This window comes from Anser cygnoides, chromosome 2 (assembly GCF_040182565.1).
Source record: "Anser cygnoides isolate HZ-2024a breed goose chromosome 2, Taihu_goose_T2T_genome, whole genome shotgun sequence".
Taxonomy (NCBI): Eukaryota; Metazoa; Chordata; class Aves; order Anseriformes; family Anatidae; genus Anser; species Anser cygnoides.
In genome coordinates, this window is record NC_089874.1 from 158279548 (window position 1) to 158303216 (window position 23669).

At 42.1% G+C, this 23669-nt stretch overlaps 1 protein-coding gene across 2 annotated transcripts in view; it reads right to left on the reverse strand.

Annotated features, from left to right (window-relative positions):
* The window catches only part of COL22A1 (collagen type XXII alpha 1 chain), a 233608-nt gene that overhangs the window by 49606 nt on the left and 160333 nt on the right, over positions 1–23669 (reverse strand). For both annotated transcript variants that reach the window (XM_066990776.1, XM_066990778.1), the window contains 12 exons: positions 15451–15504; positions 14978–15031; positions 13956–14009; positions 13245–13298; positions 12800–12835; positions 9981–10043; positions 8749–8802; positions 7941–7982; positions 6250–6282; positions 2756–2809; positions 2183–2236; positions 1027–1080 (listed from right to left, as the gene is read on the reverse strand). In XM_066990776.1, the coding sequence (XP_066846877.1) occupies positions 1027–1080; positions 2183–2236; positions 2756–2809; positions 6250–6282; positions 7941–7982; positions 8749–8802; positions 9981–10043; positions 12800–12835; positions 13245–13298; positions 13956–14009; positions 14978–15031; positions 15451–15504 (606 nt within the window). The remainder of the gene's footprint in view (positions 1–1026; positions 1081–2182; positions 2237–2755; positions 2810–6249; positions 6283–7940; positions 7983–8748; positions 8803–9980; positions 10044–12799; positions 12836–13244; positions 13299–13955; positions 14010–14977; positions 15032–15450; positions 15505–23669) is intronic.

Genomic DNA, 23669 nt, shown 5'->3' on the forward strand with positions numbered 1-23669 from the left:
GTTGTTCACAGTCACTGGTCTATGAGCCAAAATAAATGTGTAGAGCAGTGGCAGTCTATGAAAGAATGGCAAACAAAGGGATGCTTACATATGCCCGTATTTGCACATCATTCATGTCCTCCCAGGCACGAGGCAATACTAAGAAATAAAACCAATGAATAGGTTTGGGGGGAGTGGGACACTTTTTGATTTTTTTTCCCCACAAAGTTTAAGTAGTCCTTCAACTGAGAGTGACAGAATGCTAGGGACAGGCAATTCAGAGTTCAGGGTCAAAGCATTGCTAAATACAACATCTGAGCACAAACCCAAGAAGGAAAACCATGAACACAAAGATACAAGAAAACATTTCAAAGCTCTTGGATTTCCTATGGTTTCCTTCTCCCACATACAAACATCATCTCTCCCAGTCACTACTTGAAATAGTTCTTCAGTCTTCCTTCTCTGCTTAAAAAGAAAGTATGTGGTCTTTTATTCATCCACAAAGGGCTTATACACTGCCACAATAATAAAATAGGACTTGAATTCTTCACTGTTCTTTCAGAGAATAGCAGCACTCCCTACAACACATGCCTTGAAAAGTGGTATGTGATGATTCCTATGGTGCTGAGTCTTTATTAAAGAAAGCAGAATTAACTAAGAAGCCTAAAACCAACTGTGATCAAAAACTAATTCTGGCTGCTGATGCAAAGCTCGCTCCGTGCACCAGCTGGTTGCCTGGGCTTGGCTGATATCGCAGTAAAGTAGCAAGCTCAGCCTCACCTCACCCAGAAAAAGGGCATTTTATTAGAGACGGAGAGACTTGGCCAACAAAAGACAAACAACTTAGAGCTGGGCTGAGTGGGGCATTGATCGGTTTGGTGCAGCTGAGTCTGTTTCCCCACAAGGAGTGACTCCTTCCAGCTGCAGATTAGGATGTGCCCTGTGCCCAAGTTGCTTGGGACTGTGAATCTGCAAGGCAAGGACTTGAAAGTCCCTTCAGGTGTGTTACTGTCAGGGAAAAATGCTGCAAGGGAAGCAGTTACTCACAGCCTCTCCAGGGGCTCCAACTTCTCCTCGAGCTCCTTTCTGCCCCTTTGTGCCCTGTGCAGAAAGAAAAGAGATGCCAGCTGATTAGTGATGGGATGGGACTGCCTGCCAGACTAAAAGACTTCAAGATGCCTGAATGTGCACTCAGCTAATCAATTCGCAGAGGAGTTTAACAGCTGAGGAAATGGCTCCCAGTTCTCTATGCAGCAAGAAAATGAAATATAAAAATAAAACCCTGAGACATAAGAGGAATTACTAATGACTGATCAGCTCAGAGGCTATTTCACAGCACTGCATGCTGAAACTTGCAGGCATTCATCTAGGGGAAGTGCCTTCCTATCCTCAGGCCTACCTGCTACTTCAATGCCAGCTGAACTCTGATGATCTCCCTGCAAAGAGGAGGTTTTGCCTGTGGTTCTCAAATACAAACAACAATCATTTAGAAATGGTCAAAACAGATCACAGTGCAGAGACTTTGCCTCAGTCCTACATGCGACTTAGCTCTTTCATAAGGATTTTGGCAGGACAGAGTGGAGTCTACCCACTGATCTGGTCCCCCTTTTAGCAAACGTTAGTTTAAAATTACATGGCATTATTGTTTTTGTTTGTTTGTTTATTTTCATGATGCTAAGACTGCTGTTAACCTGTTTATGCTGCTGGTTCCCTAGTAATAGATGATTATGTGGCTTGGACGCAGCACAGATGAAGGCAGAGTGAACACCCATACATGGTGAATGGAAATAATGGGCATGAACCAAGAAATTTTTAGAAGACAATAGAGACTATAAATCTACTTCACATAAGACATGGTGCATTCAGGATCAAATGGGCTGGGGTTGAATCTGAATGTTCTGCAACATTTTGCTAATGTACTGCAGTAACTTATCTGTGAGACCTGTGCCCTCTTGAAGTTGGAAGGAGTCTCTCAGATGACACTGATCTCGATACAGAGATGACATATTTCTGCTTTGATTCTCCCTATGTTGTTCTGATGTCCAGCATGAGCCAATACCTCTACACAAGTCCCTGAATTTGCAAAAATGAAGGGGAAGTGTGCTTTTGGTGTAGAGGGAAAGGATTATTTGCAGTGACATGCACCATGAAGGCAGTCTTCTCTGGTCATACCAAGGCTTCCTTTAAGTCTGTCCCTTCTTACCTGTAGTCCTGCAGGTCCTGGGACACCCTGTTCACCTGGGACCCCTGGTAATCCCTGCAAAAACAGAAGCTGAGGTGGAAGAGCTGAAGAAAACTGTTCAGTTCTTCTCCTCATCAAAAGAAGATGTTTCTCCTTCCTCCCATCAAGAGAAGAAAGTGGTTTTTATGGAGGCTGTGACTGCACGGGACTCTGCCTCTCCTGAGGGCTCCCTCCAGAACAAGAGAAGGGCAGAATAGAAGCAGAGTAGCCAACTGCATAATTTAGCTGGGCCACATCATTTCAAAAGCCCTTAATAAATCCTGTACAACCTTACTGTCAGCCAAGCTCTGTCTTGCAAACCCCATAGTCCTCAGCCACTAAGGCCCTGGGCTATAAATCAGGTGTTTAATTTCACGCAGTCATCTATCTTCCTGTAGAGCCAAAGCCAAGCACCCCCGTGGCCATTTCTGATGAGAGAAGCATGCCAGCTACGGAAGGAGCATGTCCCACCCTCTCCCTCCAAAACGGACGGCTCTCGTGTCTTCTCCTTGCTAAAGTTCAAAACTAGCTGAAAAAACACTTAGCTGTGCTTACGGGTTCTCCGCTTGTTCCTTGATCTCCTTTCTCCCCTTTTGGTCCAGGTTCACCCTATATAAAACAATAAGAAAAGAAACAGAGAAATAAAAGCTAGAAGGCATACCAGTTATGTTTCGTAAGAGGGCTCCTTTGATCAGATATCCATTTCTGGCACAGAGTAGCTTCCTCAAAGAACTTTGAGGTCAGTGAATTGAAACTACCTTATCACACACTAAGATTTGGAGATTGTTGGCTAGACTTCTGGGACAGTTGTGATATTAATTGCAAAATATGTTCAGTTTAAAAAGAGAAGAGCTTCCCTTCACGGAGAAGAGTAGTTAAAGAATTTACAGTCCTAAAATTTGATCAATTCAGCTCCAATGTATTAATAGGCCAGATGGCACAACCAACAGCAAAAGCATCACAGCCACTGCATTGTGCTGTCTCTCTGTAGGACCACATCAGGGATGTGGGAAAAGTGTCCCACATACAAAATATATTCAGTTTAAAAAGAGAAGCGCTTCCCCTCATGGAGAAGAGCAGTTAAAGTATTTACAGTCCTTTAGGACTTTACAGTCCCAAATACAGACAATTCTCTATTCCACCTTTAAGACAAAGGTGTTCAGGGTCTCAACTTATTTCCAGAGATATGTATTAGATGGCTTTTCCAGATCTCTAGTTTTGTTAACAACATCACAAATTCATGCAACTTACCCCTCTCCTGCACTGTCAATATATCCTTCATCACCATCACTGACTAATAGGATTAATTTATCTCTCTTCTTCCTCTTTAAGTAAATTGAAGATGCTTTTCAGACAGAAGTTCATCAGCTTTGTTGTGAGTTCTTTAATAATAATCAATAAGTCCATATTTCTGCTTTTTATAAATTGAATGGAACCGCACGCAATTATGGAACTAGCCAGAATAACTCAGCCACTACTTGAATAACCATGGTTGTTTATTTATATGACTATATGTATTCAGGCAATAGCACTCATTACTTATTCATTATTTATCATAGAAGGTGTTTCAATTATGCAATCAAGGAACAATAAGAACATCAGTGATTTAAGCCCCCCCCAGCACACACACAAGGAGTAGTGATCAGTCAAAATCCAGAATCCGTGAACAAACCAGTTTGTATTTTATTCACATCTACTATTTGCCAATCATATCTGCAACATCTGGGAATTCAAAGTCCATTTGCAAATGATTCTCTAACAGACAAAATAAATGTAACAGCATAAATACTACTTATGTCTGTATTTATTATGCATTATGAATAAATATTATAATTTGTGATAAATAATTTGAGGAATTTTACTTTACAATTAGTACCCCGTTAGAGCAATTTTTAATCAGGCAGTCCCTGATGCCATCTACTGGCCTTCGGAATAACAGTGCAAGCACATAAAGTCCTTAAAGCGAAAGTCCTATAACAAACCTGCATGGTTGTGCCTGAAATACGTTTTGCACAATAACATTTGAAGATCTGAAACCCTTTAAGGGAACAGAGCAACAAAGCACAGACACATATTAATAAATTTGTAGCTAAGGATGGTGTTACTAAATGTGAATAAGGACATGTATTATTAGGGAGAACAAGACTGCGAAAGGAAGAAGTAACTCGAGGTAAAGGGAGGAAGCTAGTTTAATATTCTCCTTTCTCCCACAGTTTCCTTGATATTTGACTTGCATGTCAATGCAAAATTGGCAAAAGTCCAGTCTGATGTCCTTGCACAGCTACAGCCAAGGGCAGAGGTTGTTTTCCTTAACCCAACCTGACAGCAAATCTGCCTACGAGTCCATCCCAAATTTGCTGAATCCGTGACTATCCGCCGAGACTGTTAACACTGTCCACTAGTGCTGCACATTGTGGAGACCTCTGGCCCCTGGCAGCTGGACTTAATCCACTGCCACCCACTTCTTTTCTACAGCTCAATGAACAGAAATGATGTGGTGACGACTAACAGCTGCTACCAAGCTGGGCCAGATTGGTAGCTTACAGCTTTCTTGACCTCCTCTCTCGGCAGCGTCCTCCTGCAATCTCAATTAATGCGTTCCTCTGTTCTGTGCCATTTAAAGGAGGGCAAGGAGTGGGGGCTCAGCTGTGGCCAGCTGCAGTGGGAGGCGGAAGGCAAAGTGAGGAGCCATCTCCTGTTTTACTGCTTTTGCCCATTTCTAGCCATCAGACTTCACCACCACTGTGGTTCTTATGCACCCCATCTCCAAGAAATATTTAATACTTTTAATTCACTATAAATACATAAATATATATATGAAAAAGTTCACTGTGCCCCATGGAAGAAGCCCCTCTACTGCCCTGCTGGATCAGTGAGTTTCTGCAGAGCTCGCAGCACAGCCTGCACCCAAAATGCACAACCGAGCTGTGGTGATGGGTAAATAGGAGCCCAGACTCACTTGGTCAGAGATTTTCCATTTCTGACAATTATTGTGGTGTGTTTTAAATGAGATTGATTTAAACTAATAATGAGGAAACAGAGTAATGGTGCTGCTGCCTTCTATTCAGGCCGTGTTTCCTGTCTACCCCTGTTACTATATACCACAGACTGAACGGAAAGAGATAGCAAGTGCTGTGTTTTGGAGACCGCATGACAATTTTCAGCACCCTGCTGTTGCTTCAGCCTCTATAGCATAACCCATGACAGTCTCCTGAGGCATATCACCAACTTCTGACACCTTAATTTGGAAAGCTGTAAATCAAAGGTAACTATTTTTACCTCCCCTTCTCCTCCCAAACCTTGCAGTGCGACGTGCAGTTCTGTGCAATGGTAAGCATCATCACATTTAACTTGCACATGGAAAAAACCCTGCAGTACGACCCGCTGACACACTTCAGGCCTTTTATTCTTCACTGTCTCGCAGCTCATTTACAGAAGAAATGCACTCAAAGCAAAAGGTTAGTGCTCCTTCTGTGCACTCCTACTGTGACTGCAGTGCTACAAAGACCACATAAGATGTCATTTTTCTGCATATTTCCTTTGTATATATATTAGCAAGCCATGAACAAAAGGGAAGCGAGAACCAAATAAATCCTGTCTCCATTTCCATTACTGCCTCACGTTCCTATTTCCTCCACCTCTGAAGAACCTGTCATACACACTTTCTTTTTTAATACTGTGATTGCAGCCCACCTCTGCCATTTATACATGCCATAAAGCTTCTTGATCCTTAACAAGCTTATTCACATACCAAAGGTGTGATCCTAAATAATGTCAGGTAATTTCCACTATGTACTGCAATCACTCCTCATTAAAACAGTGGCACAGCATGTGGCTGTGTCCTGAATGAAGCTGGTTTGGATGTTGCTGTACCAGGACACATCTGTGACACTCATCACTGCTAGTTACAACGGTGAAGTTACCCAGAACCAGGCTCAAATTGAGCTCTTTACAAAAAGCATGTAAATAACATTGGAAATATTAAGGTACTCTGTCTCTACCAGAGAGGCAATAAACTAGAGGTCATCTTTACTAAAGATGTTACTTACAGGAATCCTAGGGTGTGGGGTGAAGAAGGCTGTCTGGAACAGAAAGAGGAGTGTTAAAAGCATCATCATCTATTTTCCTGGAAATGCAATAACTTACGTACTCTCCTTGTCATTATAGCTTATACGTTCCATGTATCCATTAGTAGGTTTATAAATGAGCAACGCATTGTAACATCTGGCTGCTTGGAAAAAAGCCCACGAGTATCAGATATTTCCTAGAAGATTTGAAACATGAACATAAACTCAAAACTGCCCTATATGTCCCACCCCTATGAAAAGCCAAACAATCTTTAACCTTGAGCTATTAGCAAGCTCCCCTCACTTTTCCACCTGGAGCCATCTTCAGTATTATTAAGCTTTCTAACTCCATGGCTCTGCTTGGTAATTTTTCTCTCTACTTTCTACCACCTATAAGACATATACATCTCAACATAGGTGGTAGTCTTGTAACATGGTCATCCTGAAGGACTGACCAAAAAAAAAAAAAAAGGATCTCATTTAGTAGAGAGACATTATCTATCACCAAAACTGATAAAATCAGGAAAAAAAAAATAGTCCTTGATGAAATGAGGATATGTCAAAATTGTTATCTATTTTTTACAGCTGAAATAGAAATTACCTCTCCCTACAAACACAGGAGGCTTGAGTGGTCAGTCATATCTTTATAACTAGCCTTGTGGTACTACATTTATAAGACTTCTTTTCCAAGCCTTTGACCAAGACACACTCTTCCTACAAGACCCCATAAAATACCCTTTGTCACAGACTAAAGAGGCCCAACTGGTGGCAGGCAAGAAACTATAATACCTCCTCCATTGCTGCATGAAGGTTATTAGACACTGGATTTTCACCAACAGATCTTTATTCAAATTCTCTACATAATCTGTGAATGTGGCAACTGTAACCAGCTGTGGGGAGCAAAGCTGAAAAGTGGGGGTTTGCCGTTTTCTGGAGGATCTGTGACTGGGATCAGCCCTTTTTTAATATCTATTTATTTTTTAATATCTACTATTAGCAGAAAGGATACATGTAAACAGATATGATTTGTTTGGTTGTGGGCTGGATCCAGTGCTGAACCTAAGTATCTAGGAACAAGCTGTGGGATGAAAAGGTCTTTCTGGGCTTTCGGCACAGGGTGGCACTGTACACAGCAAAGGCTATGGGAGGCTACAGCATCGTTGAAGCTGAATCCTCCACCCCATAAGCTACTGTCAGTGAGAAGTGGAGCCTTCTGCTCTTGCTGAGAAAAGGTGAATTGTTCACCACAAGACAAGTTGTTGTTCACTGGTATCTGTTCTTCTATCTCATCTACTGTGAGATTCCAGGTGGGAAAATCTAGCTCACCCTAGAAAATCTGTGCAAACATACTCCCCATCTTTACCTATAACCTTCACCATCAGCTCCTACAGCTGCTAAACATATCACAAATTCAAAACAAATGCTACCACAAAACGAGGATACAGGAAAGAGCTGTTTGCGAAGAGGCAGAGGAGTGCACAACCTCCCAAAAATATAAAAGACCAAATGTGACTTAATAGAGCTTCTCTCAAGCTAAGTGAGTTAATCTGAGAGTAAATGGGTCCTAATGTTTCTGCAAAGATCTTGAAAAGCTTTGTTTCTGAGGCATTTGTGTGGGAGAAGTGTGACGATGCCCAGAATATTGTTGCAGCACAAAATATAACTTTACTTACTGTTCCAGGTAAGCCAGGTGGGCCAGGGGAACCCGTGTCACCCTAGAGAGAGGAGAAGAACATGACTAAGGGTATAAAAAGATGCATAAATAGAACTCAGCTTTACCATCAAGAAGATGCAACATCACCAGATGAAACATAGCCTAATGACAACCTGTCAGTTCAGAGACACTGAAAATCCCGGAGTCCCTGAGTTCAGCCCTGTCTCATGGATGGAATTTACCCCACTGCTTTGGCCAGAATTTCTGCTGTCCTCATTTTGTTGCATTCAAGTTGTTCGCTTCACTGTCTTTATCACCTTGCAGTGAATTTCTAATGTTACTCCATCCCCTGTAGGAGTGATATAGAGCTTAACTTGCATTTTAGGTTAAAGCTGATCAACATTCTTGATTGGAAAGTGTGTTTTAGCTAAAACTGTTATGAGAGGTAAAGTTCCACACTCACCTCACCCACACTGGTCTCACCACAGTAGCTGGCTGGGGAGCACACTCCACTCCCACCCCAGTGCCCAGGTGTGGAAGACCCTACTGGTTCCAGTTGCTGGCATTGAGACCCCCCCAGGTCGCTCCAGTAGCTGGCACCTGGTTCACCCATACCAATTCTTTCCTACCTACCCCCTCCTCTTTGTTCCTCCTGCTCCTCCTTCCTCTGTACTTCCCCCCATGGGGTTGCAGAGCTCTGCAGTTCCTGCACCACCCCAGTCCCGTGACGCCTCCCAAACCCCAACAATCTTATCAGTTGGAAAGTCCAGGCTGACCTTTCTGGAAGTGGCACCTGTAGCTTGATAGCCCACCAATTAGTGACTCACCTTTTCTCCTCTTTCACCTTTCAGTCCCAGGAGACCATCTTTTCCTTTTTCTCCCTAAATGCAGAAAAAGGAAAGCAGGAAATTTGATTAAATCAGTCTCAATTTACAGTTTCAGTTGATCTTATCTGTCATCCAAGATGCAATACAAGCAATTAAAGGGGTAAATTTTTTTAGATGGTTTCACAAAATCCACACTATTTTCAAAAAACAACCAATAGTGATTAAGTTAATGGAATAGAAAGCACCAATCCTAAATGAACTTGCCTGTAAAAGGTCCTATTGACTGATGCAGTAATAAAACACGACTTTTTTCCAGTTGAACAAGAGAAGAAGCAGAACAGACCTAAGACTCGGAGAGGACAACCATGCTACTAGTATTTTTATGTTGAAAGATTTGAGTCATCCATTCACTGGTGCCTACCTCTCTACTTTGCCGAGGAAACTTGGTGGCCTGAACGGAAGATGCTTAACAAGGGCAATGTGAATACTCTTCAAAGTGCATAAACAAACATATTTATCCAATATTCACATAAGAGCTAGATGACCTACCTTTCTATGATATCATGTAGACAGAGAATATATTCTATATTCTACACTCTACAGTGTATATAATACAGCAAATCAACCAGCAAAACTTCAGTTGATTTTAGATCTTTCTTGCTCACATTCAAGCACACAGTCAGCTCTCAGGACTAATGGCCTCACTGACATTGCTAAATTTACTGCCGGGCCCCTGATCCAACTATTTTTCAGTGTGTAGATGCCTCTGAAGGTCTAGAACTAGCTGGGGCAAATACCAGACATCAGGACTTGGGTGGAAGTTAGGCCATCAGAAAATAATGCAACCATCTAGAACCTTCTCCAGAGCTCAGTGACAAGAGAAATTTGGCATTTTAGTTGTTATTATCATTTTTCTAATGTCCTTAAATCATACAGGTATTTCTGAAAATGGGGACTAAGGAATACTGTACCTCTCCTACTGCCTCACAGGTAGCGTGGCTTCAGTCAAAACCTTCTGTGCTCAGGATAGACCCTGTTCTTTAGCACCTCCACTGCAGTCAGCAATGGTCATGAGGCGGTAAAGTACCACATTGGAAGGGGTACTTGGTGGTCTTGCTAGATGCCACCACAGCAAACCCACCAAGAGAGAATATCATCTAGGGACACTTGAGATAAGACCACCTGGCACCAAATGGACAAATAAAAGCAAGTTATGGCTCAAAGTTACTCACCTGGTCTCCTTTTTCTCCTCTCAGTCCAGGTAAGCCCCGAGGACCAGGAAGACCTGCTTCGCCCTGAAAGTCAGAGAAAGTGGGTGAAATCTAGGAACATTCATCAAGAATGCCTTCTATTAAAAACAAACAAACAAACAGCTTTATTAGTCTCAATATCTCAAACATCATTAAGAACGAAAGGGAAGAATGGTGGGCTAAACTCTTCACTTGCTCATTCATGTCATTTAAAAATGCGTCAAGGCTGGCTCTCAGGGCAGATTAATCTAGCCAGAGTGCCCTTAGGCTGGGAAGGATGAAACCTTGATTTAGTTGTCTATCTCAATGCGTGACTGATATTAGTCTGTGAATTGTTCAGCACTCATAATAACTGCAGACAGTTACTTCTTGATACCAAGTCACACTACAATACATATGGGCTGTACTGAACTTTTTTTGCCTGGGAATGATTTTATGTGTGGCTTGATGAGAGAAAACAGCATCTTGTTCGATTACAACATTTTTTTTTTTTCTTGTAAAATCGTTACTTAAAACAGCAACTAAGATCTCTCTTTTATTTGCCTTTACACAGTTAACTGAGACCATGAAATTTAGGACAAGTTTTCTTCACGCTGTTCTGTAGCAGCACCAAGCAAACAAATAAGAGCAGCTAAAAAAATAAATATAATTTTTATTTTCATTTTTTAATCATCTTGGGTAGTCTGGCAGCGCAAACACAGTACTCTAGTAATCTGAACAGTACAGATGTTACCTGATGAGAAGGTCTAGAATTGTCTTGATGCACTATTTCACATTTGAATTTGTTTCTGTCTGAGCCTCACCTTTGACTTTCTGCTTTATAATGCCTGCTGTTGGAGTAATTGTAATCTCTGTGTCATGTGGTTTGTTCTAAATATATCAACTATTCTCAAATTTAGCTGTAAGTTGACCCAGTTTGTCATCTGAAAATAGCTATGTGTTTTGTTATTTATAGTTATCCTGCTACGTATATTTGTACTGCAATATCTAAAAGAATCTAAAAGATGGACAGAACCCAACTGTGCTAAGCACTGTATGAACATGATCTTATAACTGGTAATCCCCTCTTTAAAGAGATCATCTCTTTATCAGAAGAGTCAAAACATTATCGTGATATAGGTGCAATGAGTCTGCAGAAGAAATCACGCGAGGAACAAGATATTTTGCTGACTGAGTATAACTGTGAAAAACAGGATGACGTTTGGAGCATTTTGAAAGATGGTGACATTTGGTGACAAAGATGGAGTGGTGTTTTTTGAGAGCCACTGCAGAATCCTGGCTAATGATGAGATCCCAGAGATCATGAGAAGGGCAAACACATGGCCTAATATTAAAAAGAGGAAAAAGGGAGGACTTGGAGGAAAAATAAACATGTAATGTAAATATGGTCTCTAGAAATATACTGAAGCAAAATGTCAATGAGCTTGTATGAGCTCAAAGACAGGAAGGTATTAAGAAACAGTCAATGTGGATCTGTTAAAAACTAATCATGTTAAATCCATCCAGTTCCCTCCCTTGACAGGATAACTAAGCAGACAAGAAGGAAGCGTTTGTGTGATGTATCTTGACATTAGTAAGACATCTGACACAGGCCAACGTGACGTTCTCATTAGCAAACTACAGAAAAACAGTGTAGAAGAAGGCTCTCTGGAGGGTGGTGTACAACTGATTAAACAATTACATTCCCACACCTGTTACTGGCTGATGCCTTTCAAATTCAGAGAGAGATGAAGTGAAGTCCTCTAAGGGCTTGCACTATTTAATAGTGACAGAAACATTTATATAATGTATGGAGAACACGATACTGTGGAGAGAGAGGTGTTTTGGGAAGGGGGATTAAAATTCAAAACAGCCCTGACAAACAAGGGAAAATGGCAATCAGCTCCTCAAATTGAATGGGCGAGGAGAGACTGGCACAGCTTCTGGAAAGCTGCTATATGAAACTCCTCATGGACACCTTCTTCTGCTACTCCTTCTAGTCCAGTTTATGGTACAGATAGTTTGTGATCTATTTTATTGCATGAGACAACATGGGAGCAGAGGTCATGATCATTATCCCCTTTCATCTTTATAGCAGAAGATTGGACTGAAACTGGTAGGAGAGAAGACTAAAGCTCTGAGACTCTTCTATTGCTGGCTTATACTCTTTAAGTCAGTATCCACATGCTAAATATTTAAGGCTGCCTGATACAGGTATCTCTTTCTCCGGATTTTCATACTGCAGGTGAAAAGTTGGTGTGCAGACGATGACATTAACATCTCTGGTTAGTGGTCCTGATCGGGCTCCAGGCAGCTTTAGGAAACCCCAGGATGTTTCCCTTGTTCCTCTCTGAGCTCAACAGATACCTGCTGAAACCTAAATCCCAATACATAAAGACTAAGATAATTGTGTAATTTCTAACAGTCAGCTGGGGTTATTTCCTAGCAAGCATTTATGATCTAGAAATGACTGCATCACCCCTTGCAACACATAGTTACAAAAAGTTCATCATCATCCAGAACTGTCACTAGCACGCTAGGTTTACGTGCAGTGTGAAGGAAAAACAATCACTTTTATGCCACTCTGCCTTCCATTTCTTCCTTATCCACCAGCAACAAGATGACCAAAATTTCTGAGATACAGATAACATTGGATTTAGCATATTTGCTCTGGAAGGTTCACATTACTTTGTCCAACCGTGAGTCTCATCCATTCATCCGCTGACTTCCACTTTTCTTGTTATTGGCAGATGGCTTTGTTATTGCATATGGTTACTTTACATTGCTCTGAAGCTGCTGCTAGCATAATTTTTTCTGCTCACCTGTTCACCAGCTTGGCCACGGCTCCCTGGGTCACCCTGAAAAAACAAAAGAACGACTTTAACAGTGTAAGGGCAAGACCCTGTTCCAATAATACTTTCTCATTGGTAAGTTGTACCCCCTATTGTCCTGGCTCATGTTCTTCTACCTATTTTCTGTAAGGCACTGAAATTGCCTTCTTGATGTCTTAGGATCCCAGATCACAGGGATCCAATGCAAGGGACAGATGAGATCTTCCTACACATGTAGACTCGAGAGAGGAGCATCAAACAGGGTTTGGTATCTTGGAACACCATGAACAGTAAGAGGCACTGAGCCATAACTGCTTACCCTGTTATCCATCCAACTTTAGAGGAACATTACTCTCCTGACTTCAGCACAAGGCCTTCCAAAACCACGTCGTGACTGACTCAGTGGCTAGAGCAAAGTACGAAAAAAATTCCTTACCTTAGGGCCAGCTTTTCCAGGAAAGCCTTCCTCACCCTTTTCCCCTTGTTCTCCCTGCAGGGAATACGAGATGTTAATATTCAAACTCCTCTGGTAGTGGAGCATATCTGCAGGCAACAGTGAGGAATATTTTGACTCAGATCCCCAGTATCAGCGTGAGAATGTAAATAGAGCCACATGGGAGTATCTTTCCAGGAAAGTTTTTACCATTCTAGTACTATTTGCAGACACATCTCCAGCACCAATAAACCTACTGGGATGTCTCTGGAATAACTCAAAGTCAACCGGTGTTATATTAAAGATTTCCAGAGTAAATTCGCTGAAAAACAAAATCTCCATTCAGTTTCTTTAAGCTGTATATGGTGAAAGTCTACATTATTTCTCTTAAGAAAAATAGATAATTGTGAGATTGGAGTCTTGGCTACTGGAATGCTTAGGTGGATCCTTTGAATCTTATCTTTCAGTGCGGGTGGTGTCAGCATGGAGAGCGGAGACTGTGGTGGATCAAGAGCTGAAACACGCTGTGTAGCTTGGAAGTGCACTGGATACTACAAAGGGCTGTGTATCAGGTTCAAAGAGGTATATGGAGCTTCACCAGGTGAGGTGTGTTTGGCTCTGGAGATCTGCTCCCCTTCCTGCTTATGCTTGCTAGCTCACTCAGGTAAGCTGCCCAGGTAAGTAGGTTATGCCAGTGTTTGTGGTGTCACTTGCCTTTTGGCCCGGGAGCCCAGGAAGACCATTTAATCCATCTTTGCCTGGCAAACCCTGAAAAGAGAAAATTATCAGCCTTACGTGCCTGTTCTTTAAATCATTACCAGCAAGTTCAACATAAGCACGCTGAAACATCCCTCTTGCCACTGACCCAAGTTTAAGAAAAAGATCCATTTCATGCATTTTCTTCTGACTTTCTCACTACTGTGACTCAAAATTATACAAAACTTCTTGCAAGGCACGTATCTGCTCGGCCTTTTCAGTATTACAGTTGTAGTGAATGACCACTGGATGTCAGTGTTGTTACAGAGAAACAACAATATAGAAGTTTTATGAAGACTGTGGAGTCTTAAATAACTTTAAAAAAATGCATTTTTACTTATCATTCACTGTATGTCTCTACTATCTGTACCTATAAAGATTTTTAAAGTCTGTTTCACCTTTTAAATATTAGTAATATCTTACACAACACACAGATTTTAAATTACACAACGTATAGACAGAATGATTCAGCAAGATAAGAACTAAAATTACTTCAAAAATGCATTTAAATGGTGGAAGAAAAGAAATTGTCCCTTTTCTGAGCATCAGTCAATCTCCAAACTGTGCAGGCTGTAGGTGGCACTTCTTAATACTAAGTATTCCATAATTCACCTTTCTTGACGTAAAAGTGAATAGAAATTGTGATGCTCTGCTAAAACTGAGATTTTTATTTCACTTCTTTGGCCTGATTCAGGAAACTCCAGGTCTGGAAGAAGAATATCGTGCTAAAAGTGCAATATGACTTTTGAAAGGTATCGTATAATGGAAACATCACAGTCCCAGTGTGCAGCTGCATCTGGTAAGCTTCTCGATCACTAAAGGCATCAGGCTAATGCCTGCATTAAAGGAGACAGTGTTGGAGCCAGCACTTAAAACCTGTGTGCAGACAAGCTGCAGGAAAGGGAGCAAAGATTTTAGAAGTAAAATATGTGAAGTCACGGAGAGCATGGAGGCGATGCAAACCATCCCTCAAAACTTACAGCTGGTCCCGGAGGTCCGGTTTTGCCAGAAACGCCAATCTCTCCTGGCAGTCCCTGAAAAAAGAATCCAGCACACACACACACACAAAAAAACAACTCAGTATTTCTGCCCTTTACAGCCATCTCACCGGAGGCTTCTGCTTTCAATTCAAATACAATTCTCCCTTCCACAGAAGTCAGGTCCCTGCCGTGGGGAATCCTGCAGACATTGACTTTTGTGCAGGTAGCGTCAAAGTGATTCCAGAGCTTGGTGCAGGGAAGTTGTCCTGCAGGGCCGGCTGTGGCTTTTCATCACGAAAATACAAGAGAAAACACATATTGCCGGAGGCCCTGACTCAGTTCCCACTGAAATCCAATCACGCAAATTCTCCTGAACTGTTTTTTTTTTTTAAATTAATTTATTTCCTCTCCTTGATGTAAAACAAGCAACAAAAATAAACAAACAAACAAACAAAATAAAGTTGTTTTCTTACTGGTGCTCCAGGTGGTCCAGGGGGTCCAGCAATGCCTGGGGGCCCTGGAGGTCCCTGTAAGAGGTGCAAAACCCATTTATTAATCTCCCTGATAGTGGCAAAAAGCCTCAGGTCCTTCCTCTGTGCAAACGCAGCCCTATTCCAAACATCATCAGCAATGAGCTTCGTGTTTCATTAACTTGTGTCCAAAACCTGAACGATGCCAAACTGAGCTCCCAGGGAACTGTGCTCATGAGCAGAACAGGATCTCCTGCTTAAGCCACTACTCACTGTTGTTACGAGGTGAGCTCCATCCTGGACTCCAGTACAAGAGATGGGGGAGTTGAAAGCCATCATGGTATCGTGCAAAGATTGTCCAGCCTAATTTAATCTTGATCAATGTTTCAAAGCGAATGATTTACTTCTGCAAAAAGATCTCTGAAGTAACTAATGAATGGAACAGACTAGTGGTGTTTCTATTCGTTTGCTTGTTTTTGAGTAAGAATCCAAGTGTGAGGGAGCTGGGATTGTTCAGCCTGGAGAACAGGAGGCTCAGGGATGACCTTATCGCTCTCTACAGGTACCTTAAAGGAGGCTGTAGCGAGGTGGGGGTTGGTCTATTCTCCCACGTGCCTGCTGATAGGACAAGGGGGAATGAGCTAAAGTTGCGCCAGGGGAGGTTTAGGTTGGATATCAGGAAGAACTTCTTTACTGAAAGGGTTGTTAGGCATTGGAATGGGCTGCCCAGGGAAGTGGTCGAGCCACCATCCCTGGAGGTCCTTAAAAGACATTTAGATGTAGAGCTTAGGAATATGGTTTAGTGGAGGACTTGTTAATGTTAGGTCAGAGGTTGGACTCGGTGACCTTGGAGGTCTCTTCCAACATGGATGATTCTGTGATTCTGTGGATCAGGTGTTTTAAAATTAATACTCCACCACTTCAGAGCTCTACATTAACCTTTATGACAGTAGAAGGTTTTCACAAACTCATACTTCAATGCACACATGTAGCTGGAAATGTCCTAGAAGTCTTACTCACCTCCCTGCAACAACTCTCTGTCTTGGGAAAATTTCATCTCAATAGCTATCCAATTTTCATAGGGATCTATTATTGTGTATAGGGTAAATTGTTAAAAGTGAGTTCCTAGCTGAGGACTTTTTTTACATACTTGACAGATCTTAACAGGCTGCCTGAGATACAGATGTGTTTGTTACCTTCAGCTTCTGCTGGATGACAAGATAGGATTTCTCCTGTACTTAGAATGAAGCATGTGTTCATGTGGTTTTTGTATCAGGACCTATGCAATCAGTATAAGGATGGATGAGAGAAATGGATACATGACTGAGTTGAAACTTTAACCTTCTCTGTCTCTTTCAGACTTTCTGACACTATTATTTAAGTCATTTTCAGTTTCCAGCATAGAGGGAGTTTTGATATTTGTATTTCAAAAATACACCACAAAACACCAAACAAATGAACAAATAAAAAACAACCAAAAACATATACATCTTATGTAAAAAAAAAAAAAAAAAGTGATCAACCTATTCAAGATAGAAAATGGTTAGTTAACTTCTTTCTTGTTAGACCTGTGTTACAATTCAATATCAATATAAAAAATCACAGCTTTTTGTGATTACAAGTCATGAATCAATATTATCATTTAACATTTATGGAAAATTGTAGCTGAAGAGGATAAAATGGTGATAACGAGAAAGAACAAGGAAATTTTTGTGGCATAGTTTGACAGAAAAGATAGTGGATAAGCAGTCATTTTGGAATATGCTTGTAAAAATCAGCCAGGAGAGTACATCATCTCACCAATAGATGGTGCAAAGCAACCAAAAAAGAGACCTGAAGATGCACTTAGTTTATACACCACCTATAATCTGCTTTCACTGCAACTCAGTCCAGAATAGACATGGAATCATTCCACCACCAACATCAGTATTTGCAGAGTGTCTCAAGTGTGAGCACAGCTCAAAAATCCGCAGGAACAAACGCCTTGGGATGCACTGATGCTGCTGACATAACTTCTGGGGAGCCCTGTGCCTGCTTCTGGGCGTGGGGGTTCAGATGCCATTGCAGGAGAGTCCTGCAGTTAAGGAGCTCTGGACCCATCAGGACACGCCTGGATGAGCCCACCCATCATTTAAAAGAGACTTTGACATAAAAATAAATAAATAAATAAATATCAGTCCAAATTAGCCCAGTACTAGAAAAAATATCAGCAGAGGGCAACAGGACGGAGTGGCCTCAGATGCCAGGCACCTTGAAGGCCTGCTTGGCCCTACTCTAACCCTACCAGGATGGTCTTGTCGGGAGGCCTTGAAGAAGGTACGGGCTCCAAGAAGTGGTTGTCATGAAGAATGTGTGCAGTACTGGGAAATACATCAAAGGTAGCTTTAGAAAAACAAAACAAAACAAAACAAAAGGATTCAGCAGCAAAGTGGATTGTACATAAATACAAAAATGATAAAGTGCAAAATTTACCTTTGCAGGCTCTCCTTGCCTGTTCCCTGGTTTCCTACCTATTAGCCTAATTTTGTTCTTTCTCTCTGCCATGACCTCATGGCCTCCAGCCATCAAACACATATTCCCCATGGCCCTACAACAGGGAGTTTCTACCAAGAGGTGAGAAATCTGTCTGACACCCAGTCATTTCCAGAAAGAAACAGCCAAGCTTTACCTAACAGTGCAGGTTATTTTAAAAAATGGCTTATATGAGCAAAAACATGCTTCCATATATTTAATAGCATCGCTCTTGCCTTCTTCATGACCTATATGAATTATCAGCTCTTCCTGATTTCTGTGACAATGGCATCTAGTAAGCAATTAATCCATAAGGATTAATGAAATTGTCACAACACAGCAAACCTCAGCCAGGACCCAGTGTCAGCCTGGTCATCCCCCAAGTAGGATACACACCCTAGAAAGGATCAATCTTCTCCAGAAGAAAAGTCTCGCTCAAGTATCCATCAGCAAGCAGCATAACGGCTGAAACATGAGGCTCCACATCCTCCTGGTCCAAATTCTTTCTCCTAGCAACTCTGGATATCCTTATTATCCAAACAGTTTCTGATTTTTCTCTTAAACTTTCCATATTCTGGAACACAGCAACCTCATGCAACCCTGAGTCTTGAAATCAAAGCACACTGATCCTTACTCAAGACTGCTGCTAATAATTCAGTGTCATTGCTCCCTTTGAAAGCAATCACCTGGGACATTACACCTAAGACTGGTCTACCCAGTTAACTTCACCACATGTTGTACCAACAAAGTGAAAATCAAAAATGGAAAGCTCTTCTGATAAAAGCCTCTCTGGGATGAATTTAGAAAGAACAGTTCTATGTAGTGACTACCTGCATCCTGGGGAAGCGTGCAGGATGCTGACAGCCTGCTCCAGCTGACTGTGTACACCAGTACATCCACTTCTGAGTATACTTCAGAGAAAGAACTATTCTCCCAAGTATTTAGAAAGGTCCAAACTAACTGACAGCATTTATTAGTGATAAAGAAGAAGAGAAAAAAAAAAAAAGAAAAAATAAAAAAAAGGAAAGAAAACACAACAAAACAGCAGCAGGAGGACAGCCGATATTGTTTAAAACCAAAATCTCACACCATCTGTTTTCTTTGATTTCCTTTTGTCCTGAATCCAGATTAAAGCACCTGATTTTGCTGATCACCTTTTTCACTGATCATCTGATGAATTATACAGATGAGAGTCCCTGTCCCAAATCCCAAGGCTGTCCCTTTAAAACTCCAATCCAGAAGAAAAAAAAGTGATGGAGTGTTTTTTTTGTTTGTTTGTTTGTTTTCTGGCTGGTAAAGATGCAGATGTGTGCTTCCTACATGCTGAAACAAAACCCGGAAGATAAAAACTTTGTTCTCTAAAACAGAACTACACAATCTCAGTTTGGAAAATAAATGCAAAACATGGCTCTTCTATGAAAATGGTTAGAAGTTATTATCAAACTGCTATTTGGAAACAAAAATATTGCAAATGTTCTTTAAAAACCAAATATCCATGGGAGAAGTGTGTCAAGGTGTGTGTGTTAGGATAGGGACAACTGTACAGACATTGAGGATATTTTTCAGGCTTATATTTTATCTAGCTCCATTCCTAAGACAATATAATACAAGGACAGTTCTCAGGAAAGAAATCTGACATGATACTGAAGGCATAGCTGTGCCTGTTCTCCAGGAACCACTAAAGGATGCTCTCTTCTTCCAGCACATACCCTGCTGAAAGACAGGCTGGGAAAGGCAGAGCTACTAAGATTTGGGTTCTGCACTCCCTAAGGAAACTTTGAAAAGGAACAAAAGTCTTTGACTGCATCAGTAGGTTGTTTGCCCAAATCTCTTTTCCAGGAAAAAAAAAAAAAAAAAAAGGATGGCTATGTTTTAAAGGAAGGTGAACAAATGTCATTCCAAGATGGAAACTGAAGTCTGATGGCTTTTCCAGATATCTGTCTCTGGAGGCAAAGCTTGCACAACCCTATTTTCTTCATATTATTCCATACCAATGCCTAGAGCCTCTAGCACTGTGAGAAAGGCTTAGAAAAGCCCTAAATCCATGAAAAAGCAGACTGTGGTCTGGACTTTTTAGGCAGTGTGCCATCTTTATGGATGAGACAAACCTCCAGGACATCCAGGAACATCCTGTCTCCTGCCACAATGATAGTGAAATGAATGACACGGTGCTGAGAGTCTTTTCCCCCCCAGTGCTGGGGCTTGTCTCCACTTCAGAACCAATTACTTCCTGTGATTTCACCTCTCAGGAAGTCCTCACAGACCCCACCTGTTGGCTCCATGCTGACTCTCCTTTATTTCCCTTTCCTTCCCATCAGAGTTGGCTGTTGCAGCAGTCCATGTGTCTCACCATGTCCCCTGCTACCCCAGCTCCTCATTCCTCCTCTACTACATCTGAGCAGTCACAGAATCATAAAACCATTAAGGTTGAAAAAGACCTTCAAGATCATCTGGTCCAACCATCCCCCTACCACCAATGTCACCACTAAACCATGTCCCCAAGCACCGCGTCCAACCTTTCCTCGAACACCCCAGGGACGGTGACTCCACCACCTCCCTGGGCAACCCGTCCCAATGCCTGACTGCTCTTTCTGAGCAGAAATGTCTCCTCATTTCCAACCTGAACCTCCCCTGGCACAACTTGAGGCCATTCCCTCTGGTCCTATCACTAGTTACCTGTGAGAAGAGGCCGACCCCCAGCTCCCCACACCTTCCTTTCAGGTAGCTGTAGAGAGCAATGAGGTCTCCCCTGAGCCTCCCCTTCTCCAGACTAAACAACCCCAGTTCCCTCAGCCGCTCCTCACAGGACTTGTGCTCCAGGCCCTTCACCAGCTTCGTAGCCCTGCTCTGGACATGCTCCAGGGCCTCGATGTCCTTCTTGTAGTGAGGGGCCCAAAGCTGAACACAGCACTCGAGGTGCAGCCTCACCAGAGCAGAGTACAGGGGGACGATCACCTCCCTGCTCCTGCTGGCTACACTATTCTTGATACAGGCCAGGATGCCGGTGGCCTTCTTGGCCACCTGGGCACACTGCCAGTTCATGTTCAGGCAAGCATCGATTAGCGGTCTCTGGAATCCGCCTCTCAAATCTACTCATCATTTCTCACCTCTGGCACAATCACATCCGACAACACAACTCCTGTGAGTTATCTTCAGCAATGCTGCAGTAGAGTACTGTTTTGCTTTCTTTGCTTGAATCCTGCCTTACAAACCAAGACAAAGATAAGAGAATATAGGAAAAGGGTGTTGCTGATGAAGCCAAAAACCAAAAAGCCTGAGGAGCCAACAGATCTGAACATTTCCTATGATGTATGCTGTAGAGTCAGTTTCAGTGATACTGTCATAATTTATAAATGAATGAGGTCTCCAGTTGTTTCACCAGGTGGCATTATAACCGGAATACCAGCATTATTTTAAAGAATAAAGTGTATCGAACAGAGATTCCCTGAACTGTCTTTCCAGCTCTGTAAGGGTACTGAATAAAGTTGACTTTGTACATCACCGTCTCTGCAGGAGAATTTCTTGCTTTCAGTGCAAGGCAGTATTTGTTTAATTTCATCACTTAGTGTAAGATATGAACATGATCTCTTCTGTCTACAGATTAAGATTTATTTTCCTGTTTGTTTGCTTTCAGTTATTTTACTGAGTCAGTACAGCAAATGAGAGAACAAAAAATCTTCCTTATGGTCTCTTGTTTCAGTACTATTAGTGGTCTACGGTCTGGTGAATTTTTTTTTCCTTTGTTTTGTTAAAGGTATAGATCTTATTAAAGATAGCTCTGAGCAGTATCTTCCAATTTCAAGCAGCACTGGCATAGTTTAATTCAATCTGAGCTTTGCAGCTGGGGCTTGTATATTTTTCTTACATTTCACAGTATTAACTTGAATCACAAAAAGGACGTTAAGGACACCATGCATTTTGAAGGATATCATTTATCTCCTCTGAGCTACTTAAGAAAAGCTGGGCTTGAGCTCACACCCGACAAATGAGTCTATACTAATTAAATCACTGCCAGCCACAACCATAAAAGGTACAACTTGTACTGGTCCCCCTCTTACAGGTCTTAGTTCTAACACCAGGTTATCTACCATAAACCAAACCTCAATAATGGCCCAGACACATAGCAAGTATAAGGTATGGAATTTTTACTTAAATTTCAGATAGTTTTGAATCATTTTGCCCTCCCGCTGGTGGACAGCATGCACCTGCTCAGCTCAGGGAGCCTAGAAAGCGGCTCAGTGGAGAATTTGGAAGTAGCTGCTTCAGGAGAGTTGAATGGCTGCCTGGGCTCCACCACCAGCATTAACTGGACCTTAGACAAACTGTTACAGGAGCATGGACATATGCATCTCTGCCCTTAATTGCTAGTAACACGTACTTGCTTTTGGAGCTGAATCCCAGTCCTGGTAACACAGTGACAGCTCAGTGTGTCTGAGCCCTCGACAGGTAGCGGGGCATCAAATTCCTTCTTTGCTGAGCCAGCAAATGCAGCCCTCACAGCTCACCTGGCATACCATGCCTAACTGGGGATCTCCTGCCTCCTCACGATATCCCTCACGCCTAGAAAAGCATTTGCAAAGTGCCTCATCAGCTGCCTTTAGCCCCTTCTTTGAACTCTTCCTCCCAACAACGGGACAGATGAGGTACATCGGGATCTCAGGCGACCATGCAGAAATGCACAGCCTCATTGTTTGCCATGCTTGGTACTCATCCATCTGTTTCGACTGAAAGCACTTTGCAGAAATGCTCATTTTTCAGTCTGCATTCGAACAGCCTACTGCAATAGAAGCTTGGCCCATGATTAAGTTTCCTGCAAACAAAAATAGTACAAATAAATAATAACAACACAAACACATTACGAGCTCAGATGTCTGTGTCTCTGCTGCAGGAAAAACATTCATATCCAGAGGGGAAATAAGCTCCAGGGTGAATACTCTGGGGCTTAATGATGTTGCAAGATGCAACGTTTGTAAGGGTCACGAAAATAGGTGCTCATTTTTAGGGGTGTTAACTGGATAACATGGAACAAGCAAGTACATGGACAGGCTCACCACCAAGGCAGATTTAGAAGGAAAAAAAAAAAAATCAAAAGGGCTTTTTGGATAAAAGTTTAGTTTGAGTTGGGGCGTGTAAGAAGAAAGGCAAAAATGTGGCTACCTTGTTGTCACAAAACATCCCCAGGCTGGCTAAGAAGTTGTCTTCTCACTGCTGCATAGGATTTGGCACTTAAATTAACTCTGCAATATGAAGACGCCCAGTCAAGGGTCCTCAAGAGCCAGACAGACATCATTTCTGCTGTGGTTTGTCACTGGATCTGCTGTCCCTGCTCCAGAGTACCCCGCAGGTTGATTGCCTTGCATTTCTACCTGATTCTTACTGTGGCTTCTTACTGGGACTGGGCACGCTGGGAACCTGACAAAGCCCAGTGATAACTGCAGACATCTCACTGTGAACACCCCAGTACTCAGCCCCATCCTCCTCTGCACCTCCATAGGAGGAAGGCTTTCCTACCATGTCACGAGAAAACTCATTATCTCTCTGAAGGTGCCGAGAAGCCAGCATCATGTAATGAAGTAATCACAGTAATGAAGAGGCTGGACCACCTTTCCCTAAGACTTCCTCGGATACACAGAATATGGGGGGTAAGAATCTATTGGCACCCTTTTGGGGCCTTTTCTATGTGTTTCAGTAACAACACGGCTTCTTCACTC